The sequence below is a fragment of the Suricata suricatta genome, chromosome 6 (genome assembly GCF_006229205.1).
Source record: "Suricata suricatta isolate VVHF042 chromosome 6, meerkat_22Aug2017_6uvM2_HiC, whole genome shotgun sequence".
In the NCBI taxonomy this organism is placed as follows: Eukaryota; Metazoa; Chordata; class Mammalia; order Carnivora; family Herpestidae; genus Suricata; species Suricata suricatta.
This window is the reverse complement of record NC_043705.1, coordinates 70,873,360-70,896,207: the sequence shown is the minus strand read 5'-3', so window position 1 is coordinate 70,896,207 and position 22,848 is coordinate 70,873,360. Positions and strand designations below refer to the sequence as shown.

At 39.9% G+C, this 22,848-nt stretch overlaps 1 protein-coding gene and 1 pseudogene across 1 annotated transcript in view; both read right to left on the bottom strand.

The window, feature by feature from the left end:
* The window catches only part of LNPEP (leucyl and cystinyl aminopeptidase), a 90,599-nt gene extending 73,417 nt beyond the window's left edge, over positions 1–17,182 (bottom strand). The window contains exon 1 of the mRNA XM_029942636.1: positions 16,338–17,182. Within this exon, the coding sequence (XP_029798496.1) occupies positions 16,338–16,356 (19 nt within the window). The 5' untranslated portion in view covers positions 16,357–17,182. The remainder of the gene's footprint in view (positions 1–16,337) is intronic.
* A 249-nt stretch (positions 17,183–17,431) lies between these two features.
* The window catches only part of LOC115293469, a 40,265-nt pseudogene continuing 34,848 nt past the window's right edge, over positions 17,432–22,848 (bottom strand).

Genomic DNA, 22,848 nt, shown 5'->3' with positions numbered 1-22,848 from the left:
CTTGTGACTTTGGCTCAGGTCATGATCTCACCGGTTTGTGAGATCAGACCTCCATCAGGCTCTGTGCTGACAGTATACAGCCTGCTTGGGACTCTCTCTCACTCCCTCTCTGTCCTCCCCTACTTGCTTGCTCATTCTTTCAAAAATAAACTTTAAAAAAGTTTACAGTAAAACATATTGTGTGAGATTTTCTTTTAATTGTACTTTAGATTTATTCACTCAACCAAGTTTCACTGCAGCTCTTTCTTCAGTTATTTTTCAGGGGATTTATAAGCTAAACTGAAGGTCAATTTTGATTACGATTCATATACCAGAAAATAAATATTTCTTGAAGATAAATTATTCTGTTTGAAGAACCCATAGAAAATAAAGATTGAGAAAAACAAAATGAACAGTGCCCCAGGAACCTGTAAGAGAGTATCAAAAGGACTAACATATATGTAACTGGGAGCCCCAAAATGACAGGATTAAAAATATTGAGACAGAAAAATTAAGAAACAATGGCCCAAAACTTTACAAATACAGTGAAAGACACACATTTCTAGATTCAAAAAGTTCAATGAACTTTAAAAAAAAGGACCAAAGACAACCAAACCAAGACACAAACAAACTTCTATAAACCAAAAGTAAAAAAAATATTTGCAACTAAATAGGAAAAAAGTGATTTATTACATATAGGGTAACACCAGTTCACATTACCATGAGGTTTTTGTTTTTTAAGTAAACTCTATCCTCAATATGGGGCTCAAACTAACAACCCAGAGATCAAGAGGCACATGCTCTACAGACTGGGCCAGTCAGGTACCCATCCACGGGTTTCTTAATAGAAAACTACGGAAGCCAGAAAATGAAAGAATAACATCTTTATTGTTTTTACATATATGGAACTATTATTATATGTTTGTGTAATATATATAATACATGTTATATACTATACAAATATATTTATACCTTTGTGTAAACATGTATCCAGAATACATAAACAACTTTTATAACCCCTAACCGTCTCTTGAACAGCCATTTCACAAAAAAAGGATGAACTACTGCCAAAAACAAAAGACAAGGAAAAACATTCAACATCAGTAGTCATCAGGGAAATGCTATAAAGACCACACTGAGATACACATACTGGCTTGGCTAAATTTTCAAAGGTTAATCGTGGCAAATTTTGGTAAGGATGCAGGGAATAAGCACTCACATACACCAGCGATGGAAACATAAAACCAGTATGGAAAACAGTTGGCAGTTTTTAAAAAGTTAAAATTGGCAGCTCCTCAGTAACCCAACCAACCAATTCCTAGGTATTTACGTAAGAGAAGCAAAACCAAATGTCTACACCAAGATCTGCATCTGAGTGTTCTCAACAGTTTTATTTATAATAACTCAAAGCTGGAAACAAATGTCCATTAAGAGGTGAATGGATAAGCAAAGTACGGCATATCAATACAACAGAATACTGTCAGCAATTTAAAAAGAGGAAAGAGAAAAAGGAACTACTGATGGAACATGGATGAGTTTCACTCAGTGAAAGAAGCCAGGCCAAAAAAGACAGTGTATGATTCCATGTATACAAAATATAATGGAGAATTAGAAAGTAATCTTTGGTAACAAAAAGCAGGTCAGTACCTTAGGAATGGGGATGGAGGGAGGGATACGTTATAAAGCTTTCTGGTTTTGCTCTGACTTTAAATTTTAAAAAGGTAACACCAAGAATCAGGAATACGCAACACTTCAGCGTTCTGATTATAATTATAAAAAGGCCAACCTGACGTGTGTATTACACAGTAACTACTCCTGGCAGACACCAGACTTCAAGCCTTTGTTCCAAAATTGCTTTCTCTTAACTCACAGAAAAGCAAGCATAGAAAGTCTCCTGTTTAAAAGTATTCCTGACATTTTAAACACCAAGAGACATAAGGCTAAGTCTAACATTAATAAGTATTTCAAAGTACTTCGCCTGGCTGCATTGGGAGGGGTGGGTATATCAAGTATTTTCACAGAACTCTCACTCAGTTGGCGGGACTTACGTGTACATGCCAAATACATGTTTACATTTAATCACAGTTTACCATATGTCTTATTTTGGTTTTAAGTACATCAGTTCTAGTTATTCATGGCCCCAAAGAGCTGAGAGGAAGAAAGAGGGTTGAATCTAGTTCTCTTAAAGATCTAGACCATTCTATGGCAGGGCAAGTAAGGGACAAAACTATAAAATTCTGGACTCCATGGATCAAGACAAGCAGAAAACAAAAACAACAGAACTTCATAGGCCTTTAACTCATTATAACTAAGACATCACTCAAAGGCTGAAAAGTTAAATGATGCATCTGTATTAAGTGTTATGTTGGAGGGAGGGGATACTGTGAAAGAGGGGCAGCTTGTTGAAATCCCTTTAAATATAAGCAGAATATAGATAAAAATCAGTTTTGTAAAGGGCAATTGAATAGTTTTTTAAACATCTGTGTCCTCCCTGGAACTATCCAAGACTGAAGTACAATGACCGTAGAGTCCTCGAATAACCAAGGCGTCTGAGAGCGGCCGCTCAGATACGCCTGGCTAGCACGTGAAGATCTATCTTGACACTTGTGCCCGATTCCATCAGTTCCACTTTCCACCCACTGTAGACTCCTAAGTGTTCCTCTGCAGCCCCTGTAAAAGGCAGGTTTACTGTTTAGAGTATCAGTTCTCAAGGTGTATTTGGGTACCCCTGGAAATCCCTGATTTTTTTCTAGTGGTCTTCCAGGCCAAAACTGTTTTCACATTGAGATGTTATTCGTCATTTTCACTCCCATTCTCTCATAGGTACAGGGAAGTTCTCCAGAGGCTACATGACATGTGATACAACAGACTGAATGCAAATCTGAAAATCCAGTTGTTTTCTATTAAGCCAGACATTAAAGGGCCTCACAACAATGTAAGATGATTCCTCCCACTAATTCGTTTTGGGGCATAGCTATTTTTCATTTAAAAAATGTCATTTACAGTAACATGTAAAAAAACGTTTTTTATAGTCACTATGAAATTTACTACTTTTTAATTTTTATTTTTTAAAAAATTTTCAGTGCTAATTTCTAGTACAGTAAATATCTAGATATATAACCCATTTGAACAAAATTTCTTAGAGGTTCACAGTAATTTCTAAGACTATAAAAGGGGTCTTGAGACCAAAAGACTTGAGAAGCATAACTCTTGCTTTTGAAGATAAATAAAAAATTTCCCAACTCTCCAGATATCAGAATTCAAGCTCTGAAGCTTCATTTTTGTTTGAAATGAAAAAGGGTAAATACATGAAGAAAAATAAATGCAGACAGTCTGTATTACTTTATACAAGGGGACAAAAGGTTTTGAATCATCCTAGATTCCTGGGTTCAAAAGAAAAGAAATGAACCATTTTTATTCCTCTCAGCATCTTTAGGAAGAAGGACTGTAGACTCCAACAATTGTTCCTATGGAAAAATATAATCTTCTTTACCTTGAGATAAACAAACGGTCCAAAACGTGACTGCCTATTTCCCTGAAAATTCACATGCTTGAAATGCTAACCGCAATGTAACTGTATTTGGAGACAGGGCCTTTAAAGAGATAATTAAGGTTAAATGAGGTCATGGGGGGAAGGGGGAGTAAGACTGGCGTTCCTATAAGAAGAGCCACAAGAGCTCTGTGCAGAGGAAAAGCCGTGTGAGGACACAGCAAGAAGGTGGCCATCTGCAAGCCAGGAAAGGGCTCTCACCAGAAACCAACCGTGCTGTCACCTTTATCTTGGACTCTCAACCTCCATAACGGTAAGAAAATAGCATTTCTTTTCTTTTTTTAATTTTTTAAATGTTTTATTTATTTTTGATACAGAGAGAGACAGAGCATGAGAGGGGGAGGGTTAGAGAGAGAGGGAGACACAGAATCTGAAGCAGGCTCCAAGGCTCTGAGGTATCTGTCAGCACAGAGCCCGATGCGGGGCTCGAACCCACGAACGCGAGATCTGACCTGAGCTGAAGTCGGAGGCTTAACCAACTGAGCCAGCCAGGCGCCCCAGAAAATAGCATTTCTTTGGTTTAAGCCACCCAATCTTGTGGTATTTTGCTAGGGCAGCCTGAGCTAATACACTGCCTCTGCCATTTCTATATTGTAACTCCATAAATACACTGAGTAAGGTTGGGGGGGGCAGGTTTTTTTAAGAGGGAAGGAGATGTTGAATAAATGTCTTCACAGTTTACATATCATAACTTATGTTACGTGGCGACTAGGAGTTAAGGTTTTTTTTTCTCAAAATGTCACTTAATTTTTATCTTTTGATTAACCCCAGGACAGAAACATCCACATTTTCTTCCTCCTGGTTAGTGTCATGTCTAAAATTCATGCTTTCATATCTCAGCTCATGCTGTAATACACTAACTTAGACCGTTAGCTATTCTGTTGTGTCAAATAACAAACCCTGCCTCTCAATGGCTTTGCCTAACTGCCAGCCATGACGCAGCTTCCCCTACTTTACTCTACCCATAGGCCACATGAATGCTTATACACGGCCGATTCATGCCTTCTTACCAATTCTGGGATAGTAGGAAATTGCTTTTTAAAAGTCTCATTTAATTGGCTTGGGATTTGTTTTTGTGGTGCACTAATGAAGGGCAAAGTAAGTACCCAAGAGCAGGCCAGTCAGAGGCCCCACAGCACTGCAGGGAAAGAAACTGATTTAAAAGCACCACTTTGGTCTCAAATGCAAACCTACGAACCTTCATCTTGATTCCTCTCAAACATAAGACCATTTCTCATTTAGCACTACCTTCCCTGAACAAAAGAAAGTGCTTGAAAGGCATTTCAGTGGAAAAGAAAGCTGAATGAACACAGATAAGAGTAGTTTTTATTCTTTACTTTATTAAGTAATTTGGAATTACTCTACTTGCCATAAAGAAATTTATAGAAAAAGGAAAAGAGCACTGAAATTCAACCTTACTTGGTGCTGGGGGTGGTGGGGGTGAAAGAGTAAAACGAAAACACAACTGTTAAAGTTTGTTCTGGAGTTCTATGCAGTAGTATTAGTCTCAGGTTAACATTTAATGAGCATCTGTTATGTGTATCTAACGTGTGGAGCACTATGTTGGTGTCAACTCAAGTAGGAGCCAAATATAGGACAACTGTGTGCTTTCTGTCATATGTAATTGATGGCTCTTGGCCGAACAAGCATGTACATTGGTGCAGAACAGGAAATGTGGTTTTTGCCATTCAGAAAATGGAGTCCAAAACAAATGGTACCTCTGCTTTCATAATATACCATTTAGGCTTCTTTAAACATTCTTGGGAAGAAATGTGAACTCTAATAACTTATTCCTGTGGGAAAACACTATTTTCTGAACACTGAGGTTTCCTAGGAAGAACTGTGCCTCAAGGAGAGGAATTCCTCTATTCTGTTCCCATGCAATACAGCCATAAAGCCATTTAAAGGATTATTTCTTATTTCTTTCACCTTGATATTTGGTCAAAATCACTACCTTATATGATTCACAAGTTCAGGATATTATCTTTGTGAGAAAAAAAAAAAATCAACAACAGACCCAGAGACTTTTGTCAGGGTGGAGGTAGGGAGGCAAACTGCCATAATTCACAACAGATTCTCTGAGCCAAAAATAGGTGCTGCCAAGTTACATTCCTTAAGCAAAAATAATAATAAAAGGTAGGTGTCACAGGTACTAGCACAGCTATAAATTCACTAGTAAAACTAGTTTCTTATTAAGCTTCTGTGAGGACACAAACAAAACAGGTATGAATTTAAGCACATTATATTATAGACATGTTTGTTTGCATTCCTGATCCCTATGAAATACAGGCCTTGTTACCACTTAAAGAAGTGCCTGTATTCTATACCTTCATGTTAACACTACCCCTTTTGGTCTTGAATTCCTAACTGTTTCAACCCCACCTAAGAGACAAAATATATTCAATACTTTATTTAACACTGAAACAAGTTCTTTTTGTATGAATAGCGAGCTGTGCTTATTCCATTTGCTTGACCGAACCAGAACTAAACTGGATGTAGAAATGAATAGTTCCTCCACTCTTAGGCAACACTTCCCTGAATGTGTTACAAATGCATAATTGTTAATAAATATGAAAAGGAAAAAATCCTCCTGTACTGACCTAAAGCCCTTAGTACACAAATTATAAGAAGTATCACTTGTTGCCCAACTTTCAAAATCTCACTATGGCAGGAATGTGCCACATCTCCATGTCTCCAAGACCTCAGCTGATATCAGAAAAAGTTTTGAGCTTCTGTGCACATTTTAGTTTTTTAACTAAACATATTATAACATCTTGATAATATCTTTAAATAAGAGTCACAAAGCCAATGAATAAGGAACCAGGATTTATATTCAGGCCATATGCAGTACTCTGCATTACTATACTACACGATAGCAGTCTTACAAAAAGAGGTGGATTCATGGGTAGGTCTCCAAATGAAAAAAAAAATAAATAAAACCAAAAATATTTAAGGAAAGAAGCGTGGGACAGGGCCAGTGCTCCTCCAAATCTGACTGTTTTCAAAGAGAGTGAACTAAATTGTGTGATCATATACCTTTTTTCAAAATTTATTCTGCTGCAATGTAAGCTATCCAAGGGCAAAGACCATACTTCATTCTTACATGTACTCCAGCTTTAGGAATAAAGCTTGGGGGCACCTGGGTGGTTCAGTTGGTTAAGCGTCCGACTTCGGCTCAGGTCATGATCTTGTGGCTGATGGGTTCAAGCCCCGCGTTGGACTCTGTGCTGCCAGCTCAGAGCCTGGAGCCTGCTTCAGATTCTGTGTCTCCCTCCCTCTTTCTGTCCTTCCCCCGCTCACGCTCATGCTCTCTCTCTCTCTCAAAAACAAATAAACATAAAAAAAAAAATTAAGGGGCACCTGGGTGGCTTGTTAAGCGTCCAACTTTGGCGCAGGTCATGATCTCCTGGTTCAACCCCCGCATCAGGTTCTGTGCTGACAGCTCAGAGCCCAGAGCCTGTTTTGGATTCTGTGTTTCCCTCTCTCTCTCTGCCACACTCCCACTTGTGCTCTGTCTCTCTCTCAAAAATGAATAAATGTTAAAATTTTTTTAAATTAAAAAAATAGAATAAAGCTTGGAATAAGTTAGCACATAGAGAAGGTATATTTTAATATATTTATTTGAGAGAGTATCTTTTTAAAAACTATTTTGTTTAAAAAAGAGATAAGTAGGGACCTGTCAAAAACAAATTTAAAAAATACTTGTTAACTGATGCATTTAAAAATGGTACACAAAAAGAATCTGTATTAAAATATTCCCTTTGGGCCTCTTCTCTGATTGCCAGTGCTGACTCCCCAAAAGAAGACTGGAATGAGGAGACATGGAACACAGAACACTCATTTTGGTTTGTCTTGATGAAAATAAGAAATGAAGAAAAGTATTAGCAAGATGTAAAAAGGAAGAAATTCAAAATGGAAGAAAAAAAGAAAGAACAACAACAACAACAAAAAGAATTAAGTACATTTGAATCCCAGTATTACCTGGTTTCAATAAAAAAGACAAGCAAAAGCATTCATCTAAAAACACTTTTGTACAATAAATTCTGTGTATATATGTATACACACACACACACACTCATTTTTATATTTCTTTAGTTACAATGGAATAAAGAACCAAGAAAATATAAAATTTACAATAATGTACAAAGTTCTAACAATAACTATTTAACTCTACTGAACAACTACCATTCAAAAACACTGTCAATTCCACAGAGGAAATACTCTACTTAAAATTCTGGCCAGAGGACACCTAAAACACATCCAATTAACAAGTGTAACACGTTATCCCATGGACTAAAGAATGCAAACAAGCAGTACAGAGTACTGTCATAATGATCAGAATTCACAAAAAGAGATGTCATTTTATTCATTTAAAAGTTACCTAATATTCTTATGGGGAAAAAATGAAATTATTGTAGCTTAGTTTTCAATTTTCTCTTCCTTTTCTAGGCTAAATTACTTACCATAATGTTTATATTTATATCAAACTTGTCCTCCAAATTTACAATCTTTATTATATATAGTGTTTTAAAAAATATTTCCTCATAACATGGGTCCCACAGTCCTTGACAATTCTTCAGGGCACCTCTGAGAAAGATTCAGCCATAAAAAGGAACTGAAATTGTCAATGCTGCCTAAATATTCACACTCATCAGTCTCAGGTAAATCTACACAACTGCAAATACTTTCTAAACATCTAAAGCTAAAAAGTTTATTTTTAATTTCATCAACTATTTGGATATACTTTCAAAATAATCTTAACCTATCATAATTCGTTATATAAAATGAAAAATGGCATTAGGCATAAAAAATAAAAAATACCTTAGTGATTTAAAGAGAATGTCTATCACTGAGATCTATAAGGAAAATTTATGAGGACTCTTCAATATACACTGAGCCCGAAAACACCTCAAGTGGTGAATAAATTTGCTAGATCTAATGTCAGAGGGATTTGAAAAAGAACTACTTTACTGATAATTCGGAAATACTTTTCCATCTGACTCATCAGATTGATAAAATTGAAGGTAAATGACAATCTTAAATCTTCATTGCAAAAACTTTGCCATCAATTTACAACTTGCTGAGTGTTAGTTTAACTACCATTAACCCATTTAAAATTATATGTGGTGATTATCCAAAAGTCTGGGATTATAACCACATTCTGGTCCACCAATAGTCACTGTCATTTCATTATCTGCCAGGAAAAGCTTCTATGCATGAATTCTTCAAGTCTTTATCTCAATAGTGTTTCCTGAACTGGCAGTTAATTAAAACAGAACTACATACCAAACTGCAATGAACTGCACTGGAGCACAGTTAGCCACATTCTAGTGAACATGTGCTTGCTTCTACCTACTTCAAAACACTGTTAACTAACCCCCAAGTCAGACTGGACTCTCCTTCTCAATTATTTTTCTGTGTGTTTCCTCCAAATGAAAACTTACCAAGTCTCTCACAGTAACCCGTACTAAGGAAGATGGAAGTGAGGCTGCCGTTCTAAAGAGCAAAGCATTTCTTATTCCTACCAACACTTGATACATTCAGTCTGAGTTGTTTTCTTAATCTAACCAGCCAATCTGGATACTGAAAGACAATGTTGGTGGCCCAACTTGGTTAAAAGGGCAGAGAAAATCCCACTAATTAGCATAAAGGAGAAGCAGCCCAAACTCACGAACAGTATTGTGCTAAATCTTGAACATACTCGTTCCTCCCATCAGGCTCCCAGGTCCACAGCAGCCCCCCTTGATCACTGAGGGCATTCTGACAATTATGGAATGAGAAGAAACTAGACAAGGATCAAACCACTTGTGCTTTCAAATCACACTACCAGTACCAAGCTGAAGAAAGATCTTTAAAACAATTAGCTCTCCTCAATCACTCCCACTAATCACCATGCACTTTTCCTCAGAAAACTCAGGAGTGGTGCAATGCTGTTGAGATGATGACTCTTCTAACAGCTACTCGAAATCATAGGAATTAAGTTTCAGCTGTGAGAAATACCATGCCCCAAAGCCTCCCTGCCCACCTGAAAGTTGGTCTAGGGCAGTGAATGCCTGAGACAGTTGTCTAAGAAACACTACAACACAGCACTGGCCATTATTTGCTGCAAGCTCCAGGAAGGAAAGGAGAACACCCAACCCACAGCGATACCCATTCTCTCACTGTACTTGCCATTCTCCTTTAGCCCAGTTTGTGAAATTCTCCCCAGAGAAGTGTAAGGAAGCCTGTAACTCCCTTTAGCCCAGATCACTGGCTTGGCCTCCCCAACAGCACTAGGGGGCTGGAGAAGGCTCTGGTCCACCCAATCCCCCATCCTCAAAAGTCCAGACAATAGGCTTAAATTTTGTTTTGGTGACTGTGTTCTTGAAATATGTGGAAGGAATGCCCAGGAGACATTCATTAAGCAGTAATGCACACTAAAGGAAAAGACTTCAAAGAGTCTTTTACAATTGAACTTGCTTCTGTATTGTTTTTTCAAACTCCCTTAGAAGCCTGAGTTTTCCTTATTTGGCAAATGAACTTGTTTCCTCCAAGTTTAGATGCTAAGGTTGAAATTTTTAAAAAGTAAACTGTTTCATTCTTCACTGATAAGCATCAGTACAAAAGTGAAGCAAAAACAGGTAATAAAAAACAGTGACTACTATCATAATGGTCCTACAAAGTCCACGGCTTTATGGGCACCGGGGTGGCTCAGCAGGTTAAGCATCTGACTGATATCAGCTCAGGTCATGATCTCATGGTTCATGAGACTAAGCCTCACCTCAGGCTCTATGCTGACAATGTGGAGCCTTCTTGGGATTCTCTCTCCTTTCTCTCCTCTCTCTCTCTTTCAAAATAAATACATTTTTTTAAGTCAATGGCTCTATATTCTTCACATTCAGGAAAGAGAACAGTCTTAACTTACAAGTGACTATGCATTTTCTGACTATGATAGAGAGAAGTACACGGTATGGTTAAACTTGCAGCAAATGTTTTCTGTCTCCTTCCAGGGCTGCCAAATGCCACTTTTAACTCACTTATCGCCTCACCCATCAATTCCTTTTGTCTAACCAGTCCTTCTGTCTACTTGCCCCTTCCAAACCCAACTCCTCCATTTTTTGACCTCATACATCAGTGTCCTGCTCCCCAAACTAGACTAAATTTTCAGCCAAAGATTTGTAACGCTTGAGGTACAACCATTTTGGAAATCTCTGCCTTATCAGCTTTCCCCTTTACCTTCAATCTCTACATTTCTTTCATCTTCATCACTAATGCTCCTAAGTCCCAATTTTCCCTAAAGATCTTCGGATTCAAAGTTCTACAGGTGCTCCCAGGACAATCACAAATGGATTACAACAACAAATCGGGTTGCAAGCAAATCCTCACCATCCTTCCATAGTCTCAGGAACAAGAACTATTTTGTTTCTGTCATATTTACTGCACAGAATCACAGGGCAATGAGCAGCTTTCTTTACAAAGGCCACGAGATATACAAGGAGCTGAACCACCACAAAGGCTCCAAAATTTCCCTCCATTCCCATTCCTGATTTCCTATGAACACTCAGAAAAGGTATATTGGTAGGGATTCAAATTAAAAGAAAAAAAAAAAGACAACCTCTGGTTGCTCCAATAATATTATGGAAAGATCTACTAGTATTACTAACTCCAGCTCCAACCTCCGACAGTTTTCAAGACATGAGGTAACTGACAGAATGTGGCTCTACTGTCCTAATCTCTACTGCCAAGAGCCATGGGCCTGATGTAGCTCCTCACAACTACAGGGGTAACACTGGCTAAATTCTTTCATATCAAAATTTCCTAATGCTTTCACAGAGAGGGTTCAAAACGTTTTCATTTCTTTTTTTTTTCTTATTTTTTTTATGGATTTTATTTATTTTGGAGAGACAGAGACAGTGTGAACAGGGGAGGGTCAGAGAGAGAGAGGGAGATACAGAATCTGAAGCAGGCTCCAGGCTCTGAGCTAGTTGTCAGCACAGAGCCCGATGCGGGGCTCGAACCCACGAACTGCGACATCATGACCTGAGCTGAAGCTGGATGCTCAACCAACTGAGCCACCCAGGCACCCCCAAAACGTTTTCATTTCTTAACAGGAGTACTATACCAAAGCATTAGAAATGTGAACTTATTGGTGACAGATGTTATATGAACAGGATCTAAGACAATTCCATACATTTATTTCATAATTAGAAAACTATCTTAAAGTTTTTTTGTTTCTTCTAAATTTCTTAGTTTTATATTAGCATGAAAACAAAACTAGATTCTTCCATTTCATTTCTCTCATTGAGGTCAGCATTATCTGATAACAGGTCTGCGGGCTTGTTGCAGCTGTGCCCAGCAGAAAATCTACTTGTAAGTGGACACTCAAAACACAGTGTTTGAATGAATTATGGAAGAGGAAATCACCCCTGGCTTATTTTCTATATGGTAATTTCCTTATAACCAATCTCTCTGGTTATATATCTTTCAGTTCTCCAGGATCATCTGTAGATAAGGAATAATCACTGATTTTAATTGCTCCTAAAATATGCTGTTTGTCCCAAGACACTCTGTTTGGAAAGTTGGTATACAAAGCAACTGCTTTCCTTAAAAACTGGACAGCTTCTAGCTATAGCCTCAACCTTAGAATATTAAATCAATTAATATTTGATTCCTATTCACTTAATTGAAGTAGAAAACTCAAGATAAAGGATAAAAACATTTTAACTTATATTTCATCACATAGAGAAATTATGATCTTCCATTTTTTTAAGGATTTTCTTTCAATATAGTCATTTATCACAGAAAAAAAGAAATATATATAAACAAAATGTGGTAAGCTCATATTTTTGACAGATGATAATAATTTTTTAGAAAAGGAAATGCATAACTATAGGACAACTGTTATTTGTCAGATAAAAAGATGGGGGTGCCTGGATGGTTCGGTCCTTTCAGTGACCAACTTTGGCTCAGGTCATGGTCTCATGGTTGTAGGTTAGAACCCTGCATTGCACTCTCTGAGGTCAGCGTGGAGCCCGCTTCAGATCCTCTGTCCCCCTCTCTCTCTTTACCCCTCCCCATTCACACATTCTCTCTCAAAAATAAACATTTTTAAAAAAGATGAAATCACAATCTTTTACTACATTATAACCTATAAATATCTAATTTGTTGTCCAGACTTCCCATTTTGGAAGCTGGATGCCAATCTGAAAACAAACACAAACCCAGTTACTATGACAGGTAAATCCCCCTTGTTTGATCATCTACCACGCAAAGCGATTTCTTCGGGCTTTGTTCATAAGAAAAATGACCAACTGTCTAAATTATGTTTTCAGTTCTGGGACTTCAAAATATCACGGCTTCTCCATCCTCCAGATACCACAAACTAGAAAGCATAGGGGAAAAAAAATATATGAATATCTATACACAAAAACATATGTGGCAGGCGCACACACACACACACACACACTCACACACACATATGCCAGGAAAAGAAGTCCTCCTCCATCAGTATGCCTCCAAATCCTGAATTTGTCTACCTAATAAAGTTCTCAAAGGCTCCTTTCCCGTGAATACTTCTAGTATCCTCAAAATGAAGTGTACATTTCTAGGCCTAACCTCAGACCTTATTAATCAGATTCTAAGAGTGACCCCTGGCATTTATATTTCTTAACATGAATTTAAATTATCCTGAAATACCCTAATCCAACATGTAAATGATAATAAAGAAATAAAGACAAATAAAGCTAAAATAATCACTTGCCCTAATCTGGTACATTTATTGAAAGACCTAGAGAATTGCCAGCACTGTTTTGTTTTGTTTTGTTTTGTTTTTGGTAATATATAAATTACTACTTCTTAAGAGTTTCACCTCTAACTCCCTAATAGGACATAATAGCTACTGCCAAACCAATCGTGAGTACTGGTCCAAGGCATCTTTCTTCCCATAAAAAGTCACCAAAAGTCCAAAGCCAGACTGGATATCCAGTCTTCAGTGTAATAGTCAGCAGTCCCTCCCAAGGGCAAGATCAAAAATATCTCCTGAGCCTAATAGGAATTCCTGACGCTAGGGTCCCTTGTTATAAGCTCTTTCTGGAGGTAAGCATATTAAATAGATTACAGCAGTATGTTAGCTGGACAGATTAACACAGGATACTCATCAAATAACCTATTATCAACAGGCAGAGAGGAGTGCCAGATAAAAATGAACCACACCAGCAGCAAGTTTTGACAGAAACCTGGGAAAACACAGAAAGTCGTACTGGAATAGAAGAGTACTGACAGTCAAAATGACAAAACAGAAACTAAATGTGCCTCCCTTGCAAATTTCTAGGTCAGAGGGTGAAACCATTGACAAGATTTTTTTTTTTGCTAGTTTTATTTTTTTTTTTTGAATAGTTTACTGTCAAATTGGTTTCCATATAACACCCAGGGCTCTTCCCCACAAGTGCCCTCCTCCATCACCACCACCTCTTCCCCCCACCCTCCTCCCCCTTCAACCATCAGGAGGATTATGTGGTTCTGAACTGCTGGAAATGGTTTTTGTTAAGCTCTCACACCTATCCATCTATGTAGAGATATATCAGAAAGAGGTGAAGATTTTGTTAAAAGAGGATGAATGTGCAACAAATGCCAATATCAAGTTCAATAAATCCCATAATTATAAATTCTATAGATAATGAAATACTCTACACCAAAACACCTAGACCTAGGGGAGAGGAACTAGTTTGTACTGAGTAGGATTAAGTACAAAGATAAACATACTTTCCACTTTACCAAGTCCTGTTTAAAGACACTAGAAAATTCTACAGCTATCCTTCAAAAGCTCTGAAATAAATAACCAGTCCACCTTAAACCTGAAAAGCACCTCAAACTGCTAGCAGCTAATTTTTTGTTGATACTATAGTTTCTATATCTTTGTAAAGGACACTAGATAAGCCTCCAAGGAGTGATTAACACATTAAAATGATGCACTGTCAAACTGTCTCCAGCAGATTCTGAAAATCTGGAAGACAAATAGGAAAAGGATTAAAAATCCAATTTCCTACATAAAGTTGAAGCACCGCTTCCTTTTTGTTCTCTTGTCTGGGACTTTTCCATTCCCTTCTCAAATGTGACAGTTGGCAAATACTCACATTTAGAGGAACATATTTTAAGAGGTGGTGAAAAGGCCCCAGTTCACAGATTTGAGAATGTACTTTAAAATTCTGGAGGCACAGATCCACCAAATCAGATAGCAATAATCTTGATCAAATGGGTGACAACTCAGCCTTGTGTGGAATTTATTTAAGTGAAAGTTCACATTTAAAATCCTACCAACATGAAAGTTCCAAGTATTCTACCTAGGACAAAGAAAAAGCCTTGGAATATTCATTTGAAAGGATTTAATGATTTGTATCAACATATTTTACACTAAAATACTAGATGGTCACAAAGTTTACTTTCAGCTCAAATCTTCCTTAATTCTCTTAGTATCTTTATCTGACTATTCTTAGAGCCATAGTAATAATAAATAGAACCTGAATGAGAAAGAAAATTCAGGAATAAAGTTGTCATCATTAAGCCTAATTAGACAGTACAGACAGGAAGATGGCAGTAGAATAAAGCATTCTGAATTAAGGACAAGAACAGAACGAGTAATTCGAGTAATTCGCAGTCCCATGAATGAAGCACAGCATATGACAAAGTCTGGCTAGGGTTTGGGATATAGTGGGACACTGTCTCTTGAGTGGCAACTGACCCATCTAACCAGGAGTAGACGTTGGCTTCTATTAATACGACCAACTAACTGTCTCCCTGAAGTAACCAACCACCCGCAAGAAAACACATGTCAACCAGGGACTGAATCGTCTAATTTTAGTATGAATTCTCTCCTACTGGCGGTTTTCCTACTTTCTGCTCCAAAAGGGAATCTATATACTCAACACCACAAAATGGTAAGGCTTCTCACCCTTATATTGTGACTCTGGCACTTCTGGTCCAAATAAAAGCCATCGGTTTTAACTAGGGTGGGATTTATTCTGCCCATTCAGTATAGAGCTGTGGCTGTTTGCAGGGCATCCAGCGGGCTCCTGCTTTGACTGTCCCCTCTCAAGTCACATTGTGATATCACCATGACGGACCTCTGATATTTAACGAGTGGACTCAAACAGTGGTATTATCAGGAGCCTGTGAAAGGAAGCTTGAATGCCCTGCGGAGTGCCTCAGTAACAGCCAGGAGGGTGACAATGCGGGCAGGCACCTACTGGGCACCGAACAGGACGATGCAAGCCTTTCTGCAAGTTTCCTTTCCTTCCGCGAAATTAACCTGCAAAGCCCCCCACCCTCCACCCCTCCCTATAGGAAAAGTCACGTTGGCAACTCGCGGAAGGACAGGGGGACAGCTCTCGGTACACCACAGAAGTTTGGTTTGGCAGTGGCAGGGGCTTAACCTTTCCGGTCGAGGAGCCAGCCGAGACCAACACACGCCTTATCCAGGGGCAAACCCGGGCAGCCAACTTTCCCCTCCACTGCGCAAAGCAACCCAAACTTTGCTGTTCGCCTACCTGGCCGCGCAGCGGGTCTGGCGGCATCCAACTCCCCCAGACCCTCGACAGGCAGTGGCACTGACCTTCACGCCAGACCCTGGTCCGCCGCCGGCCTCTGCCCGCACCCCCCCCCCAACTCCAGCCTCCAGCTGCCTCCCCCAATCGGCATCCACCGCCCCCAAACCCTCGTGGGAAGCCCAGAGTGGGGGGCTACTGCAGCCCCACCGACCCCGCGTGTCACGACAGCCAATGTCCCTCTGCTCCCCAGAGAGTCCCGGCCCCGACGCCTCCGGTTGCCTACTCACCGTTAGTAAAGGGATCCATTTTCCCCCCGCCGCGGCTCCTTACAGCCGAAGCGCCCTAGCTTCCTACTCCAAGAACTGAAGCGGCCCTGTCGACTGAGCATGCCCAGCGCGGCCGCGGAAGGCTGTTGGGGAGGTGCTGCGAGGGGCTGCGCCGGTCCGCCCCTCTGATGTTCCGCTGCTCCGGGTTTTTGCAACAGCTGCAGAAAGGGAGGGAGGCTTGAGAGAGAAAACACCGCACAGCTGGAGGCCGACTCCCGGGAGAGGAAGAGGAGGAGCAGGTTAGAGCTGGCATCAGGCTTGTGGGCGGGGGCCCGATGAGACCCCGCCCCTCCAGGAAGTGGGGCTGCTCTAGCTCGTCTGTGCTATGGGATGGTATTCTGTCACATAGCAAATGTGACCTCCTGCTGCGTCCCGGCCCCGCCAAGCCTTAGGCAGCGGAGCTCAATACTGCGCCCCCAAAACAGGGACCATTGCCCTGCGCAGTGGACATTCCAGAGACAGACAATAAACAGACACAGAAGGCACACAGGACTGAGAGAATTGTCCCGCTGAGCATTAAGGGTTATGTGATGGAGCGTGAGTGGATAGGTAATTCGGACGGCACGGTGAAATTAGGCTTTGGAGGTGCCAAAGAGACGGCGATCTGAAGGCAGAACTCGCACGTGTGGGCGGAGGTCGCTCCCCTGAATGCGAAGCTCCGGTTTCCCAGGGGAGACTGGCTCCAGATTGCTTACTTCACCAAGGACCGAGGGAGTAGGGGCTGTGGGTCACCTGCCCTCAACTGAGTGGTTCCTAGCAGTCTTCGAACAGCCAACTGGTGCAAGGGCGGAGACCCCCGCAGGGTCCGAAACTCCCGGGTTCCAGTCCTTTGGCTACCAGTTCCGGGCGCGGCCTCTACATGCAGGCGGATCACAAAACCTGGCTCTGGATTTCCCCGAGCTGCGGGCGCCGCAGTTTGTGAACAGAAGGCCTGCCGGAGCCGAGCTTTAAATCAACACCTGCGGCTCCCTTGGGTGCAGCCGCTGGGGCCCCCGGCCAGGCCTGGCGGAGCAAGGTTGGAGAAACGGAAACTCCCTTAGTCGCTGCCGCCTCCGCTATTCTCGCCATTGCCTCCAATCCTGAGCCGGCATTGTTTTCAATGTCAAATCCAGGTATACAATCAGGGCCCCAGTGAGCCCCGAGTTTGTAGGGAACGGCTTCCTTATGCCTTGTTCGAATTGGCAACGCCGCCACGCTCTCAGCGAAAGCCTTGGCCCTCCCAGCGTGCAGCCACAGGCTCCTTCCCCTCCTCCACTCCCGCAGCCCTGGCCCCTGCAGCGACTTGGCTCTGGCTGTGCCTCACTGCGCCTGCCAACTGTCACACACTCCTCCATGGCTGTCAAAAGCAGGACGCCGGGTGAAAACAATCCGGTGGCGAGCGCAAACAGCCTGAGCAAACAGGGATGCCGGGGGTGCCGTTTGACCCAAACGGAATTAAAAATTAGGTTTGAAAGAAGTACAATCGAAGTGCAATATTGTATTTTTAAATGTCAATTGTGTTAAATAACCCACTTTCCACTCATGCTTTAAAACCTACGAGGGATACCAATCACAGTAACAATAAAAGTGAAACTCTGGTTCTAACTCTGGCACCTATCTACACGTGCTAACGATGTTCTGGCCACAGAGGCCTTCTTTCAGCCCCTGGAAGTCCCCAGATTTTGCCCAGCACTGTTAAGCATTCCTCTTGCATCTTCCTTGCTCAAGAAGAATCCCTTATGCCTGGTACTTTGCTTGCTGGTTTCTTCTTGTCATTTAGGTCTCAGCTCAAAGTCACCTCTGCAAAGATCCTTTCCCTGACCACACAGCGGAAAATGGCCACAAACATAGTGTCCTCTAAAGACTGGGCCCTGCTCTGTTTTCTTCACAGTACTCATTACTCTCTGAAACAATGTTTCTGTTCATAGTTACATTATTCTCAATCTCCCTCTCAAGAATGCAAGCTCCATGAAGGCAGGGTCTTTGTCTTTTTAAGGGCCGTGTCCTACTCAAGATGAGTATACCATAAATAATTTATGAATGAATACGTCAACAGATGCAATGGTAGTAGGAGTTCTAGTTCATTTGGAATGTTGGAAACTCTGCCAGAGAACATCTCTATATTGAATGGTGTATTTGTGATCTGTCCAGAGGAGATGTCTATGGTAGGATACCTCAAAGCTGCCCTCTTCCTACTGTGTTAAAGCTAATCAGAGCCCTTAGGCTCCCTCCTCCCCCAGCCACTTCAGAACCCCAAACAGGAAGTAAACCACAGGGTTGGTGCCATCAGTGCTCAGATATTATATAGTATACGCAGGGCTGGATTTTGTTAAAAGGACTCTGCATCTTATATTGCTCAGAAAAAGAGACCTGTCCCTATATTTTAGGTCATGTCCTGTTCTTCTGGAGTTATTTTTGCAATCAAAGCACTTAGTATCAGAGATATTTAAAACTCCACAGAGTGTTAAATCACCTCATCTCACCTTACCTGTAAGCTAGAGTCTATCAGGCTTTTAAGTGTGAAACACGTTATCTTATGTTTTGTCTTAAATACTTTAATTCTGCAGAGACTTGTGGTAAAAATGTTTCACCACTGCTGTAGCAAATATAGGTGGGTCATCATGTCTTTCTGAGATTTCTTTGAAAAAGAGATAAATAACTTCTTTATGCTTTTTGCCAACCTCTTGCCTCCCATCCCTCTGATTCCTACACACACACACACACACACACACTCACATACACAGACATTAAGGACATTTTAAAACTTGTGGACCTATGTTTGCACTCATAGGTCTAACAGGAGACCAAAAGAAACCTAATGGAGGACCAGGGGGAGGGGAAGAGGGAAAGAGAGTTGGGGACAGAGAGGGACACAAACTAACTGAGGGTTGAAGGGGAAGGAGGGGGGAAGAGGTGGTGGTATTGGAGGATGGCACTTGTGGGGAAGAGCACAGGGTGTTATATGGAAACCAATTTGACAATAAACTATTTAAAAAAACTTGTGGCTTTGTAATGGAGGTAAAAAAAAAAGTGAACAACTAAAATGTTTCAGAATTCTAGCTATCCTCAAATTGTAGGGTTTTGCTTTATTCTGGGATTTCTTTGTGGGTATTTCTGTTTGTTTGGATACTGTTTTACATTTGACTTCATAAAGACTTTTTGAAGGGTGCCTGGGTGGCTTCAGTCAGTTGAGCATCCGACTTCAGCTCAGGTCATGATCTCACAATCCGTGGGTTCAAGCCCTGCATCGGGTTCTGTGCTGACAGCTCAGAACCTGGAGCCTGCTTCAGAGTCTGTGTTTCCCTCTCTCTCTGCCCCTCCCCTGCACACTCTCTGTCTCTCTGTCTCTCTCTCTCTCAAAATAAAGACATAAAAATTTTTAAAAAAAGACTTTTTGAAGGAACACAATTTCACAAATTTCCTATTGATTCTGTGTCAGTCTTTAACCTCCTCTTCTCCTACACACAGCTTCCTCTTTAAGGATATATTACTTAAATTTACTATGAAATTATTTTTCATTATTGGAGGAGATAGTGTGACATTATCTATATACCCATCTGCTATTTTCAAAATTCTTGCTTGTCTACCATTTAACATTTGAAAACTAAAAATTTGGAGGACTAAATGTAATATATAGTAAATGGCATGGAAGGAAAAAAATATATAAGCTCCCTGAGTAACAAATAGCACTTATTTATAAAGAGGCAGCAAATCTGCTAGTCAATGGATATAGCAACATTTTTAAAAAATCAAAATAAAGAACTTGGTCTGCCATGGATCAACTAATCCAAGTCTCAATTTAACAGATAAGATGAATTCTGGAGAGGTTGGAGAATTTACTCACAGCCCCATGGCAGACACAAAGTAGAAGTCAGGTGGTCTGTGTTCTAAACCAATCCTCTAAAGTTGCTGTTGTTTTCCTATTCCCACAGGAAATTTAGAGCCAATGACAATAATACACGAAAAGGATATAAAGTCAAGAGAAATCTAACTAGATTCAGCCTGCTAAAAAACTGTTCCATTAATTATTCAATTGATATTCCTATTTATTGATTCCATGTGATCTTTAGATTTAGCATTATTAAATATCTTTTCTAGTTATTTTGAAATAAGCTAAACAATACCTTAATTCAGTGTAAACATCTGTAAATGATATTTATTCAGCACTCTTGAATACATGGAGGATGACGCTTGCTTCCAGGACGAAGGCAACCACCATGAGTTTTACAGCTACTCCAGATTCTACCCAGTCACTTTAAGGACCAGAAGAGTCAGTATCTCATTACATCCGTTCTCTATTTGCAACACACATGCTCTGCATCAATTAGTGATGTTTGAAGTAATAACAAATGAAGAAATGTTTAGAGCACTAAGGAAAGCAGAATAATTATCCAACAGAGTTCTTATAAAGCTTAGACATTAGCAAAAAGAGTCAGCTAAATAAACTGGAAGGTTATTAAAAAGGAACAGTTGTATAGTAATTCAGATGCTTTAAAGTACAAAAACCAATATGCTGAATCAAACTAGCATGGGCATTAAGGAAATTGATCATCTCATATAAGTGCAGAGATAGAACAGTCTTTAGTCACAGCTCCCAACCTCACCAAGAACCCAGCTTCTCACTCTCTTCAGTCTGTGAGCAATTTTCTGAAAGACTGGGTGTCAGGTGGACAAAAAGGGGGCTGCATCAGAGAAGGCAGAAGGAACATTTTCTTTGGTGTCTCTTCCTCAAGATCAAGGAAACTTTTCTCAAAAATCTCCCGTTAAGATTCTTCCTAGGTTTTGATTGCCAAAACTGCATTTTGTCCATTCTAAACTAACCAATGGAAATAAAACCAAGGTTACTATGAATGGTTTCTTAAACAAAGCAGAGTTTAAGAATGCTGACTTTAGGATCACTTCTCTGTTTCATATGGGAGAGGCTGGGGGACTTGGGCAAAATCATTTTTATTATTCAGAAGGGAAAAGGGAGGGTTAAGCAACCAAAATATCAAGTAGGCAGCTTAAATGTCAACTGAAGGTTATAAATGCTGATATATTTTGATAATATATTGATAATTTCTTTAAACCCTAAGACACTTGTCACAGGAAGAGTAAAGACTGAGCCCAATTCAATGTAACTTTTCATATAATTGATCAATGTAATCAGGATTCCAAACCAAGAAATGCTATATTATTAAACTTCAAATTCTGATCTGGAAATAACTACTAAAATGGAAAATTAAATTGGGAATTTATATTTGTTTGTGAAGGTTTTTGTAAAAGTCTTCACAATCTAGGTAGCTTAAGTGACAGAAGTATATCTGGAGGTTAGAAGCCCCAAAATCAAGGAGTCAGCAGGGCCATGCTCTCTCTGAAGGCATCAGGGAAAGATCTGTTCCAGGCCTCTATCCTCCTCTGTCTTCAGATGACATTCTCCCTTGTGCACACCTGCGTCCATATTTTCCCTTTTAGTAAGGAAAACTAGTCATATTGGATCAGGTGCCCACCCTTCTCCAGGATGACCTCATCTTAACTAATTATATCTGCAAAGATCTTATTTCCAAGTAAAGGAAGTCACATTCTGAGGTAATGAGGGCTATGACTTGAACATGTAAATTTGGGGGGAGGGGATGGTGCACAATTCAACTCATTATAACAGCATCTTCCTAACAGAAATAAAGTTGAAGATAAGTATCAAGAAAGATTTGAATTCAAAGGATAGTATCAAGAAGTAAAAAAACAACCCACAAAACGGGAGAAAATATTTGCAAATCATATACCTTACAAGGGATTTTTATCTGGAATATATAAAGAACTCTTGCAACTCAAAACTAAAAGACAAATATATCAATTAAAAATAAGCAAAAGATCTGAATAGACATTTATCCAGAGAAGACATAAACATAACCGATAAACACATGGAAAGATGGTCAATATCATTAGCCATAAAGCAAATGCAAATCAAAATCCCAATGAGATGCCATTTCATATTATGGCGAGGCATAGGATGCTAATAGGATGCATAGGATGGCTAGAATCAAGAAGGCAGACATAATAAATGTTGGCAAAGATGTAGAGAAATTGGAGCCTCATACACTGCTGGTGGGAATATAAAACAGTACAGCTGTGTTGAAAATAGTCTGGCTGTTCTTCCAAAAGCTAAACATAGAGTTACCAAATGACCCAACAATTCCACTGCTAAGTATAAAGCCAAAATAATTGATAATTTATGTCTATACAAACATTTGTACATTAATGTTCTTGGCAGCATTTTTCATAATAGCCAAAAAGTATAAATGACATAAATGTTCATCGAAGAAGCCAGTTACAGAAGACCATATATTGAATTATTCCATTTATATGGAAAGTTCACACTAGACAAATCCATAGAGAAAGTAGATTAGTGGTTGCCTAAGACTGTAGAGAGGGCAGAATGGGAAGTGACTGCTCATAGATATGGGCCTTGTTGGGTGAAAGAAACGTTCTAGATTGACCATGTGCACTCTGAGAA